The following is a 12,213-nucleotide window of genomic DNA, read 5'->3' as shown; positions in this document are numbered from 1 at the left end:
TTCCTCTGGACCCCCAGAGTCAGGCACCATCCTGAAGGCGCTGTCCACCGTGAGCCGCGGCCTCCGCGGCTGTTATCTGGAGGAGCTGCACGTGCTGCCTCCCGGGCGACATGAGCCCCTGCGCAGCCTGCGAATCCTGCACAGCGCCCGAGCGCTTTTTGTGGGGCTGAGCGACGGAGTCCTACGGGTCCCTCTGGAGAGATGCGCCGTCTACCGCAGCCAGGGGTAAGTCAGCAGCGGGAAGGAGGGAGGTGGCCCCCCAGTCACACCTCGGAGGTGGTGCTAAGAAGGGAGTCTGGGCCATCTATGGCATCTCGGAGGTCTTCAGTGTGTGCCTTTGGACAAGTTACTTAACCTTTCTGTACTTTAGTTTCCACCTTGTAAAGTAACTTGTGGGGGTTTTGTGGGGGTTAATTGGGATAACTGCATAAAAGACGATCACTGATTGCAGGAAGCAGTTGTTTAGCAAATTGTGGAGGATGTTGTTGTCCCTGTTGGCAACCCCATGGTTAGAGCCCATCAGCCATCTCTAAACCACTTGATTTATTATTCTCAGTCCCTGCAGTTCAGAGAGAGACCTTTATCTTTGAAACCACAGTAATTATCGCCCAGATGTGGGTGCAGATGGGAGATAATGCTTTGAGTCAGCTCAAGTCTTCACCCCTCTTCCTTCCCTAGAACAGGAAGAGAGAGCTGGTGTGGTGGGTGGAAGTAAGAAACCACCTGGAGGAGTTCCCCTGGGTTTCCACTGCTTCTGAGATTGGGTCTCCATACCATAGCTTCAAGTGGAGTCAAAGATGTGGCAACAGTGCCACCAATTCTAAGGGGAAAATTGAAGCCAAACGGAAATGCATTCCAGACTCCAACCAAGTGAAGCTGTCCTCCTTTTTGAGAGCGTCAAGACTTGGCATAGCCTCAGCCACATGGACTTTCTGTGGCCTTTGCAACAGAGAGTCCTCCTAGCTCTGCCATCTGTCCTTGAGATTTGGGAGACAAATGGTATCTGTGCTGCCAAGGGTTGTTCTCCAGTCCTGGTGGAGTGTGCTGGAAGCTGGATAGAGGCCTGCAGGGCAGGGGAAGAGGCTGCATGGTCATGAGGAAGCAGCCAAGGAGCGGGAGGGCAGTGGGCAGACTCAGGCTCCCCAAGCCCACACACATGGCTCTATCAGCCAAACAGCACATATTTACCAAGTCCAGCCATGTTCAGGGCACTTTGCAGAACTCCTGGTGTGAGAGGAAACAAGATGAACCGGCCTGCAATACTTGCTTCACTCAAAGCTCTGGATATCTGGGTAGGGAAAGGAACCCCAGCCTCTCTCTGTCATATGGAGAGAGAAGGATGTATTAGGAAGGATTTGTGATGGAGTTAGACACACCTGGAGATCCATCACAGCTTCATCACCTACTGATTGTATGATCTCGAGTAGGTCACTTAACCTTTTTGAGCCCTGACTCTCTCATCAGGAAAAATGGCAGGAAATTTGATGGAGTGCATGATGCAGAGTTGTTATAAGGATTGAGACTGGTGTTCATGAAGTGCCTAGTTTAGAAAAATCATAAGTGGTGGCTAGTACATTTATTCCTGTTTTTGACCTCCCTAAGCTCATTTAGGAGTCCCCCAGCCCCAACCTCCTGGGGTTAGAATCTGTGATGTTGAATATGTGATATTGAGTCTGTGACGCTGGCCTTGAGTGAAAAGTCACCTGCTTGACAGCATTCCCCCATCTCTTGTGTTCTTAACGCTTGTGTTATTAAACTTTTCACATGCACCTTGTTCTCCAAGAGGTTGTAAATCCCACAACACAAACCCAGTGCCCCAGTATTTTTTATGTTCTACCAGGAACCCTCCTCACCCAGTTGAAGGCACAACATGGCCTTCCGCACAGGACTGATCTTTCTGCTGGCTAATTATTTGGCCTAAAAGGAGATTGGTGCAGGAGAGATGTGAGAAATAGGACTGAAAAGTGGATTGAGGCCAGCTGAGAACGTCAAGGGAGGATTTGGACTTGAATCCTGTGGCTGTGGGCACTGAGGTGGTCATGGAACAGGGGGTGGAGCCTCAGGCTGCCCAGAAAGGTGTTTTACAAGGATGGATCAGACAGGAGTGAGCAGCACCATCATGGGGCAGATGGACGTCCCCAGTGAACTAGTGTGGCTCTAACCCAGACATAAAGTCTGGGGTCTGCAGTGGAAAGAGGAAGGGAATGTGCTGGGCCATTTCCCCACTCATGCTCTTCTTTGGGGAGATAGGGAGGTTGTGTATGGGGCCTGATGCACTCCTATCCTGGAGAACATGGCAGACAATCAGTTCGGAGTTGGACGTTGCTATCCTATTTCCTGAGTTTGGGATAGAAGTCCTTGAAGTATATGGTGAAAACCATGGCATAAAACTCTAAGTTTGGTCCAGAAACTATAAAAAGCAATTCATATTACTGGAAGATTAATAAAATGACCCAAGCAAGGACATGCAGCCACCAGGCTGTGCACTCCAGATGTCTGGGAGCCAACTGCCAATCACAGTTTATCCGAATGTGCACTACTGTGGGGTGCCTATCACAGGGTTTTACTGTGGCCTAGGATGGCGATTTCATGCTTGTTTCCTCATTCCTTCCAAGACTAGCAGGAGGATGAGGGGGGTAAGCAGAGGTGCTGGTGGGCCCCCTCCTCTGCCCAGAATCCAGAGGCTTATCTCCGACTGCTTCCTTTCATTGGGGCAAATCTCAGCCCCACGGGGCACAGCCAAGACAGGGGACTGGCCAGAGAGGACCAGGGCTCACATGAAGAGGAGCAGGAGGAATGTGGGAGTCTATAAAGTAGACATTGTAAGCATCTATGACTCCTTCCTCCTTCTGGCAGGCCTTTCTCCCTGCCCTTGGGAGAGGGGATCCTCTACCCAAGCTCATTCACAGGTCCCCTCAGCCTGCTCTGTGAGGGCAGCAGAGGCCCACACTCGGAGTGCATCTTCTCCTGACCAGGCCCCATTCCTCTACAGTCTTAAGTAACGACCACTTGCTCACAGCCTCAGGGTGCCGTTTCTACCTTGGACAGCTCCCCCCGTGCGCCTATTGCTAGAGGAGCTGGAATCTGATTGCTTACAATGTCCACCATCCATCTCTGTCCTGCCTGTGAGCCCATGCAATGAACCTGTTCCCTTTTGCAACGGCTGCTGGAGATGGTGCAGTAAAGAAGGCGTGGTGACACATTACTGGCCTGATGGCTCCTTTTATGAAAAGAACTCTAAATCACCTCCCCTGTCTACAGTCAGAGACACGCTTCAACTCTCTTCTGCTTGGAGCTTTTTCTTAAGGGTGTCCTCTGTTTTGTCAGCTTTAAAGTGGCCTTTGGCCAAAAACAGTGAATGTGGATCTACCTGAGCCAAGGAGGCAGTCATTCTGTTTAGTTTCCACAGGAAAAGACCTCAGGCCCTGGTCCCTGGGGCGTCTCAAAGGCCCACAGGCTGCCAGGAGCAGGGGCAGGGGTAGAGCAGGCTGCTGTGGTCTCCCTTTCTTCTCTGAGACTACAGAGAAAGGAAAGACCGAGAGGGTGAGAGGGCCTGGGCAGGGGCAGGCTGGGGCAATGCCTACTCTACTTTTTCTTTCCTTCATTTCCTATTGTCAGGGATTGGAAAAACAAGGCACTTCATTTTGGGCTCTGACAAAAGTGCGCCTGGACCAGCAGTTCAGGCTATTCCATGGCTATTCATTGCAATCACCTGGGGAGTTTAAAAGAGTCTAATGCCTGGGCCTCTTCCAGTCTAAAGGGCCCAGATTCAGGCGGGCTTGTTTTGTTTGCTTAAGCATTTTAAAAGATGCTCAGGAAATTCCAATTTGCAGTCAAGGGAACTACTGCTCTAAAAGTGGTGAGTCTCTAGAGGAAGAAGTAGCTGGAGACACGCTGGGTTCCTATAGAATCATTTGCTTTTGTCTTATATAAGCCTATTCAAAATTTTTTGCCCTTAGTCATTTTCTCTGCTGGGAGATATTTGTTTTTTGATGAAGAGAATCTTCTTTGTTATTATTACTCATCACAAATCATGGCTAATTCTTTTTTGCCCAGTTAACTTCTTTGGTTATAAAGTGTCATGTCAGCTGCCTCTCAAGTTTGTCACTGCCTTTGGAGGCTAAGGGAAATAAACTAGCAAAGGCTTGACTGAGTGCTGATCAGTTGAATTTGCTAGCAGTGTTTTTGGTCCAAATGTCAGCCAGGGAGCAGAGTCTCAAAGCCACAGGTTGGAGTGAGCTCTCTGGGAGCTCTCTGGAGAGCTCTCTGGGGGTTTGGAAGGAAATTCTTTCTGGATCCACCATCTTATACTCTCTTTACATGCTAATGGACAGCAAATCCTGACTCCATAATCCTCATAGTCTCTTTTTTTCTACTCCTTGAAGTCCTACTAGCAAGAATTTAAAATTCTTGCTAAAAAATGTAAAGGATACATTGCCTTGAATAATTCAGAAGAAAAGGGAGAAAGGAACCCTAGGATATGAGAAGTGGAAGCATCTGGGACACACATTGATGTGGGAACCATTATCTTTCCTGGGCCACTGCTAGAGACTTGCCCTGGGGCCAGGGAAGGGGGAGCTGTCCTTCCTGGCAGCTGAGCACCTTCTTAGGATGCTAAAACCCTGAACTTTGCTTTCTGCCACTGAAGAGCTCCAGGTGCCCCTGGACTACACTCAGGTATTCCCTGACTGTGCAGTGTTTTGAAGGATGGATCCATATTCACTCAGTGTGTGAAATTAGATGTAATCTGCAGCTGGGAGGCAGGAGTATGAAGGGAGAAGTGTGGTTGGGAAGCATGGTCTCAACTCCACCATGAATAATATGTGTGGTCACCTCTTTTCCCCTCCCTTTGTACAACAAAAAAGTTGTGTATGGGTCCTGATGCTCAGTTCGGCTTATTGTAGAATTGGCCGGGGAGCTTTTAAAAGCTAACCCTTTGTAGAGATTCCTGTTTGGGATGGGCTCCAGTACCAGTATTTTCAAAAAGCACCTTGGGTGGTTCTCATGTGAGCCAGGGTCAAGAAGAACACTTTAAGGTCTTCTCTGTCTTAGTCAGAGCATCTCACAGGGAGGCACCACCTTTTTGGATTTTATTACCCATGTCTGTTCCTGCAGCCCTATATGGGGAATATGAAGCACCTGTCCTCAAGGAAAGTAGTACAGTCTCTTGGTTAAGTGTGCAGTCTCTGGAGAGTTTGAGTTCGTGGTCACTTCTCTGGGCTTCCTCTATACAACGTGGGGATGGTAATTGGCCTGCATCACTGAGTTGCTGCATTAAATTAATTCATGCTTGTAAAGTGCTTAAAATGATGCCTGACACACAGTGCACAGTGAATTTACTAAATATCAAGGAAGGAACTGCATGGAAAGAGGTGCTCAGGGGGGGGTTGTCCAGGCATATTCTTGAGATGCAACTGAGGCCGGGAAGTCAGTGGACCTAAGTGTCAGCACCTCCGTCTGGCAGGGCATGCCTGGGGGCACGGGACCCATACTGCGGCTGGGATGGGAAGCAGCAACGTTGCAGCACACTGGAGGACAGTTCCAACATGAGCCTCTGGACCCAGAACATCACAGCCTGTCCTGTGAGAACCCCTTTGTGCCCCCCTCCACCTCAGCCCTCGTCCCTCAATCTAGACTTTGACTCCCATCAGTATTCCCCAAGTGCCCTGGGATCTCAAACCTTCCTGCCCCTGCCTCCTGTGACAGGGGTCCTTCCCCTTCTGTGAGTCTGCAGGTGCGGAATGTGACACGGGATGGGGGCTTTGGTCCATGGTCACCATGGCAACCATGTGAGCATTTAGATGGAGACAACTCAGGCTCTTGCCAGTGCCGGGCCCGATCCTGTGACTCCCCCCGACCCCGCTGTGGGGGCCTCAGCTGCCTGGGTCCAGCCATCCACATTGCCAACTGTTCCAGGTATGAAAGGATAGGGCTTGCATAGTGTCGGCCGTTGACTTGGGTGGAAAGAATGGGAGATAAGGGGCATCCCCACCCAACTGTTTGCACTAAGGGACAAAAACCTCTGCAGGGCAGTGTCAGGAACTGAACAGATGACTAACGTCTGAGGCAGGAAACACGAACTCTGGGGAATTTTCCACAACAGTGGACGGGAAGTTTTTACCTTGTGGGGTCTCTTGATGCAAAGAGGAAGGCTGCCCAGGCATGGGAGTCCCTCCCAGACAGGTTAGCCTCAGTGGGTCTTGCTATCCCAAACTTGAGGGACAGGATGAGATGGTGGCCATCCTGGACTATATAGTCTAGAGATGTGACCTTGGCCAGCCACCTAACCACTCTTAGTTTCTCTAAGTAAGGGTTACAGTACCCACCGAAGAGTTGTTGAGAAGGTTATAGGAGATAATGTATGTAAAGAGCTTGCAACTGCCTAGTATCTGGGGACTCCATAAAATGGTTATAATAATGAACCTATTATTTTGAGCACTCTTAAAATAACTATTCCATATATGTTCGCTAATTTAACGGCTCATGGCAACCTCAAGAGGTAGGAATACAGTTGTCCAGCTTACTTGAAAGATAAGGAGCCCTGTGATCACTGGACAATAGTGAGTAGTGTCTGAGGTTGGAGCCAAGCATGTCAGTGCAGAACAGGGGTGAGATTTGGGGTTGGAGTGCAAGGACTGACCAATCAAGAAGGGTGAAAGGACAATTGCAGATGGGAATGGTGTCTGGGACCTTCTTACAGAGTGTGTCCTTTGGCCTCCATGGGTAGGATCCAGGTTATAGAAGGTTCTCAGTACATGTTTGTGGCATGAATGAAGAAACGGATGAATGGGTATCAGCCTGGTTAAGAGTTGATATTTTCTGTCACCATCTGGTCCCTCCTGATGAAAATACAAATTCCATCTGACCAGATGTGGACCACATCTAAGTAGCTAGGGCTCAAGAGGTGCATCTGTTTCTGTCCCATGTCACTCCACCAGGAATGGGGCATGGACCCCGTGGTCTTCATGGGCACAGTGCAGCACATCCTGTGGGATCGGCTTCCAGGTCCGCCAGCGAAGTTGCAGCAACCCTGCGCCCCGCCACGGGGGCCGCATCTGCGTGGGCAAGGGCCGGGAGGAGCGGTGAGCTAGCGCGTGGTCAGGGAGATCTGAAGACCGACTGCCCTGAGGTCCCACACTTTCCGGGTCTGCTACAAACTGGCCTGGATTTTCTGGGTGACCCAGGGTACTCTCTTCCTTGCCAAGTGACACCTTGTCAGGGGTGGCAGTATCCCTCCTTAGGGTGATGACTCCTCCCCCTCTTCCCCAGGTTCTGCAATGAAAACACCCCTTGCCCCGTGCCCATCTTCTGGGCCTCCTGGGGCTCCTGGAGCAAGTGCAGCAACAATTGCGGGGGCGGTGTGCAGTCGCGTCGTCGGGCCTGCGAGAATGGCAACTCCTGCCCAGGCTGTGGCGTGGTGAGGGCCGGGGCGAGGGGTGAGGGGCCTGGAACTCCAGGGCAGAGTGGGCCTGCAGGCTGCGGGGCTCTGAAACCACCCTCATTCTGAAGGAATTCAAGACCTGCAACCCCGAGGGCTGTCCAGAAGTGCGGCGCAACACCCCGTGGACCCCTTGGCTGCCCGTGAACGTGACGCAGGGCGGGGCGCGGCAGGAGCAGCGCTTCCGCTTCACGTGCCGCGCTCCGCTGCCAGACCCCCACGGCCTGCAGCTTGGCAGGAGGAGGACTGAGACGAGGACCTGCCCAGCGGACGGCTCCGGAGCCTGCGACACCGACGGTACAGCCCCGCGCCCTCCGCCCCACCTCCCGGCCCTTGGAGCATCGGGGGCGGGTCGGGGAGGCCGGGAGCGGGAGCCCGGGGAAGGCCCGGGGACTGGAGCGGGTGGCCCGGTTGTCGGCGCCCGCATCGCTGAGGCCCGCGGCCCTCCCCAGCCCTGGTGGAGGATCTCCTGCGCAGCGGGAGCACGTCCCCACACTCGCTGAGCGGGGGCTGGGCTGCCTGGGGCCCCTGGTCGTCCTGCTCCCGGGACTGCGAGCTGGGCTTTCGCGTCCGCAAGAGAACGTGCACCAACCCCGAGCCCCGCAATGGAGGCCTGCCCTGCGTGGGCGATGCCGCCGAGTACCAGGACTGCAACCCGCAGGCTTGCCCAGGTAATCTTGAGGACGGAGCCTTTGGCGTATCGAAATCCTCCATCAGGGAAACTCCGTGGCCCTGGAGGCTCAGTACTACCCAGGAACCCCATGCCCCGGGTCACTTCTTTTTCCTGCCAATCCTGTGCAAGGGCCACTAGAGTATTTTTTTTCCTTTGTCCATGAATATAGAGGATACTTCAGTGAAGTGGGGTCTTTTCTTACTCGGCCTCACTTTTTCCTCTCCCCTAATTGGTTAGCCAGATAAGGTGGAGCTGGTTTCTCTCCCTCCGGTTGTCTCTGCTACTGCCTGCATTTTCCCTGCCACATGTGTGCCCTAAGAGTGCCTTTTGAGTGGGGATAGGGTAGGGTAGAGGTGGAGGTGGAAGTCATTGTGGCCCAGGGTGCCTCGGTGCCTCCCTCACACATGCCATCCACTTGCAGTGCGGGGTGCCTGGTCCTGCTGGACCTCGTGGTCCCAATGCTCAGCCTCCTGCGGTGGGGGCCACTATCAGCGCACACGTTCCTGCACCAGCCCTGCTCCCTCTCCAGGTGAGGACATCTGTCTCGGGCTGCATACGGAGGAGGCACTATGTGCCACACAGGCCTGCCCAGGTACTGGGTACATCTGGCTGGGGTTGGGGAGCACCATGGAGCCTCTGATCCCCAGCAGTGGTTCCTGGGGCACTCAGCTACATCCCAAACAACCCACAGAAGGCTGGTCACCCTGGTCTGAGTGGGGTATATGCACCGAAGATGGAGCCCAAAGCCGAAGCCGGCACTGTGAGGAGCTTGTTCCAGGGCCCAATGCCTGTGCTGGAAACAGCAGCCAGAGTCGCCCTTGTCCCTACAGCGAAATTCCTGGTAGGTTCTTGTGCCAAAACCTTCAGACCAGCCTTTCCTGCCCCAAGCTCCCAAGTTCCCAGTCTGACGACTGTGTCCTGGGCTGGGGTATGTCCTGGAGCAAGATGAAACACCCAGAGGCTCACCTCTTGCCTGGTGCACACACCTGGGGCTCTGGCACTACATAGCTAGTGAACAGGCCAGCCCTTGTAGAGAAGAGGTCTGTGGAGTGGCAAAGGGAGGCCCATTCCTGCACTTTAGTGCTGACCCAGGGGTCCTCCCAAAGCCACACCCAGTCCAGGAGGGAGCCTGCCTCTCTCTACTTTGCCCTAACACTTTCTCCACTTGTCTTCCTGCAGTAATCCTGCCTGCCTCCAGTGTGGAGGAGGCCGCCAGCTGTGGAGGTAAAAGGAGCCACTCATGACACATACTTCTATTCCTCCTCCCCACTCCAAAGCCTGGATTCTTCCTACCTCCCACTTCAGACAGTCAGGCCCACTACTTCAAGGCTGTGTGCAGGGAGACCTGGGTAGTTCCAGCCATGCTCCTCATCTGGGAGGCCATCATCAGTCTATACCTAAGAAAATTATCCATCCACTGATCTTCTGGTTGCCATGTCTGACTCAAGCCTCAGGTTGTCCTGGGGAAGAGGCTCCCCTGTTTCTTTTGGCTCTGGCCTCAAATCCTTTCTTTCCTTTGTGTCCCAGAGCCTCTTATTGCTATTTCCACTCTCAGGAGATAGTCAGGAATCTCTCTTCTTCAAAGTGGTCCTTTTCTTACCACCTGCCTGTCCTTCTCCAGGGTTCAGTCTTATCCACCTGGTGGCCACCGGCGTTTCCTGCTTCCTGGGCTCTGGGCTCCTGACCTTGGCGGTGTACCTGTCTTGCCAGCACTGCCAGCGCCAGTCTCAGGAGTCCACACTCGTCCATCCTGCCACCCCCAATCACCTGCACTACAAGGGTGGGGGCACCCCCAAGAATGAGAAATACACTCCCATGGAGTTCAAGGTGCGGAGCCTTCTGGTAGTAGCAGAAGCCAGGGTGAAGGGAACAGTGGTCCTATCCTTGAGCTGGGCATGACGGGGTGGACAGTGGGGGGCATGCTGGCATGAGGGAGCACTGCCTCAGCATCTGGAACGTTTCTTCACCAGCTGACTCCTGGACCCCTGGCCCTGGCCTGTTCCCTTCCCTACCTCTCCCCTAACCCCTTTCTCTCTGACTTCTTCTTCCCACAGACCCTGAACAAAAATAACCTGATCCCTGATGACAGAGCCAATTTCTACCCACTACAGCAGACCAATGTATACACGACCACCTACTACCCCAGCCCGCTGAACAAGCCCAGCTTCCGGCCTGAGGCCTCACCTGGACAGCGGTGCTTCCCCAACAGCTGATCCTACTATCCTGGGACTTGGGCTCCTTGCCTTCCCAAGGCACAGAGCAGTGGAGATGGGACCGTGGAGCCACTTTGGTTTTCTCCCTCTGCACTAGGCCAAGAACTTGTTGCCTGGCCTGTGGGGATCCAATCTGGCTTCAGAGAGCTCTGGCTGGCGGTGACCATGGGGGAGAGGGCTGGCTTCAGGGCTGGCACATGGCTGCAGATCCAGCTTAGCCCAGGTCTCTCATGGCCTCCTTGTGACCACCATCATGATGACCCTCCCCTGCCATGTTTGAGCTGCAGACCTACTGGGCACGTGAGGAATTGAGAAGAGTGGAGATGGCAGTGTCAGGAGGGCAGGCTGTTGGGTTGGGGTTGGGGTTGGGTTGGAAATGACTTCCAGTGGCTGCCACAGCCAAGTCTGACCCTCTGTGGCTGGCCGGAAGAAAGGCCTTGTCTACATTCAGATTGTCTCTGAAAAGAACTTATCAAATGGCCCAGTAGCTCTGGATCTGTGCCCAGTGCTGGACCATTGTGGTGCTGCCCCAGTATGACATAGGGGACCAGTGCTGGCCCAGGTGGTCTGCCTTGGCCTAGCTATTTGTATTTCACCCAGGGATATTCCTCTGGTCAGAGGCAGTAAGAACTGGGAACCGGAGGCTGGTCTTTTCTGAGAAGCCCTTTAACCTGACCTAGTACAGGTCTCAGCCTTGCCCAGAAGAAACAAAAGGTGGCCTGGGAGGAAGGAAGGCTCAATACCATAAGAGGCAAAGTCTGGCCGTGGTGTCCCTATAGAGATCATCTTCCAGTTGCTGCTAAGCAGAGTCGTTAGCTGAGACCTGCTTGGGAGTCTATGCTGGCCCCTCATCTCTTCAGGAACACACACACACACACACACACACACACACACACGCGCATGTGCGCACACACAGTCACCATCTGCTACAGCAACAGAAAGGATGTTGGACTGTGGCATTATTAATTAAAGATGATATCCAGTCTCCAAATGTAACTCTGTCTTTGCGCATATGTGTGTGGGCCCCTCTTGGCATGGTCCTGGCCATTAGAACAATGCTCCGGGGTAACAGATGGCTTCTCAAGGTGGAGGAAATGACCCAAGTAGAGTGTGACTTTAATAGGGGATATCTTTCCATATGTGGGTTTATGTACACATGCACACATATTGTCCTAATCCTTTTTTTGAAAAAGAGGTTGGGAATAAACAAATTCACCAATGGGGACACAGAGCACACCAAAGGCAAGTGACAGGAGAGACTTATGCGTGTTACCTCAGCAGCTTTTCCTGGCAATATCTCCAGGATGGAGATGGGGGAATCCTGCAGGAAAGTATTGATGAAGGTTATTTTATGAGATAGCTTCAGTGCTAAGCTTAATAAAACCAAATTGGGAAATGAGTAAACCTGTGAAGTGGGGGAAGCCTAATGTTGTTAGTTTCTGTTGGATTAAATAAAAATAACCTTAAAGCTTCAGCCCACCAAATCAATGCTGCCATTTTGGATGAGATTGATGGACATGTTAAATTTAGAGAGCAATTTCCTAACTTAATTGGCTGGATCAATTCTCCTAAGATTCCCAGCAGAATCTAATTGTAGATGGGGTATAAAGCCTATGATCTGAGGGTTGGAGGAAGTGGAGGCTCTTGGGAGTGGAGGCAGAAGCACTTGAAGCTTGAAAGTGCCTGAAGTAGAGGAGGGGGAGGAACAGAGCCTTCCTGGAGGTCTTCCTGCTTACCTGAGACAGAAATGGGCGGCATCCCCAGAGCCCAAGGGGAGCCCAATCAGAGAAACCTCAGGAAATGTGAATATCTGCTGCTTTGGGATTGCTATTTCCTGTTAGCCTCAAGAGTCCAGAGCTGATGGGGGGCAGTGGGGGCATCTTAGATCC

General features: G+C 52.6%; 1 protein-coding gene across 5 annotated transcripts in view; it reads left to right on the top strand.

Moving 5' to 3' along the window:
- Sema5b (semaphorin 5B) overlaps nt 1-10,324 on the top strand; it is a 38,048-nt gene extending 27,724 nt beyond the window's left edge. For 2 of the 5 annotated variants that reach the window (XM_077794795.1, XM_077794792.1), the window contains exons 10-21: nt 18-225; nt 5,465-5,582; nt 5,735-5,916; nt 6,939-7,082; nt 7,270-7,417; nt 7,510-7,735; nt 7,891-8,109; nt 8,533-8,703; nt 8,803-8,952; nt 9,291-9,335; nt 9,733-9,938; nt 10,166-10,324. In XM_077794795.1, the coding sequence (XP_077650921.1) occupies nt 18-225; nt 5,465-5,582; nt 5,735-5,916; nt 6,939-7,082; nt 7,270-7,417; nt 7,510-7,735; nt 7,891-8,109; nt 8,533-8,703; nt 8,803-8,952; nt 9,291-9,335; nt 9,733-9,938; nt 10,166-10,324 (1,976 nt within the window). The remainder of the gene's footprint in view (nt 1-17; nt 226-5,464; nt 5,583-5,734; nt 5,917-6,938; nt 7,083-7,269; nt 7,418-7,509; nt 7,736-7,890; nt 8,110-8,532; nt 8,704-8,802; nt 8,953-9,290; nt 9,336-9,732; nt 9,939-10,165) is intronic. The other 3 variants (XM_077794796.1, XM_077794804.1, XM_077794800.1) reach the window with 3 other exon arrangements.
- The last annotated feature ends 1,889 nt before the right edge of the window (nt 10,325-12,213 follow it).

This window comes from Urocitellus parryii, chromosome 2 (genome assembly GCF_045843805.1).
Source record: "Urocitellus parryii isolate mUroPar1 chromosome 2, mUroPar1.hap1, whole genome shotgun sequence".
Taxonomy (NCBI): Eukaryota; Metazoa; Chordata; class Mammalia; order Rodentia; family Sciuridae; genus Urocitellus; species Urocitellus parryii.
The sequence above is the reverse complement of the archived record's forward strand: the minus strand, read 5'-3'. Positions and strand labels throughout refer to the sequence as shown.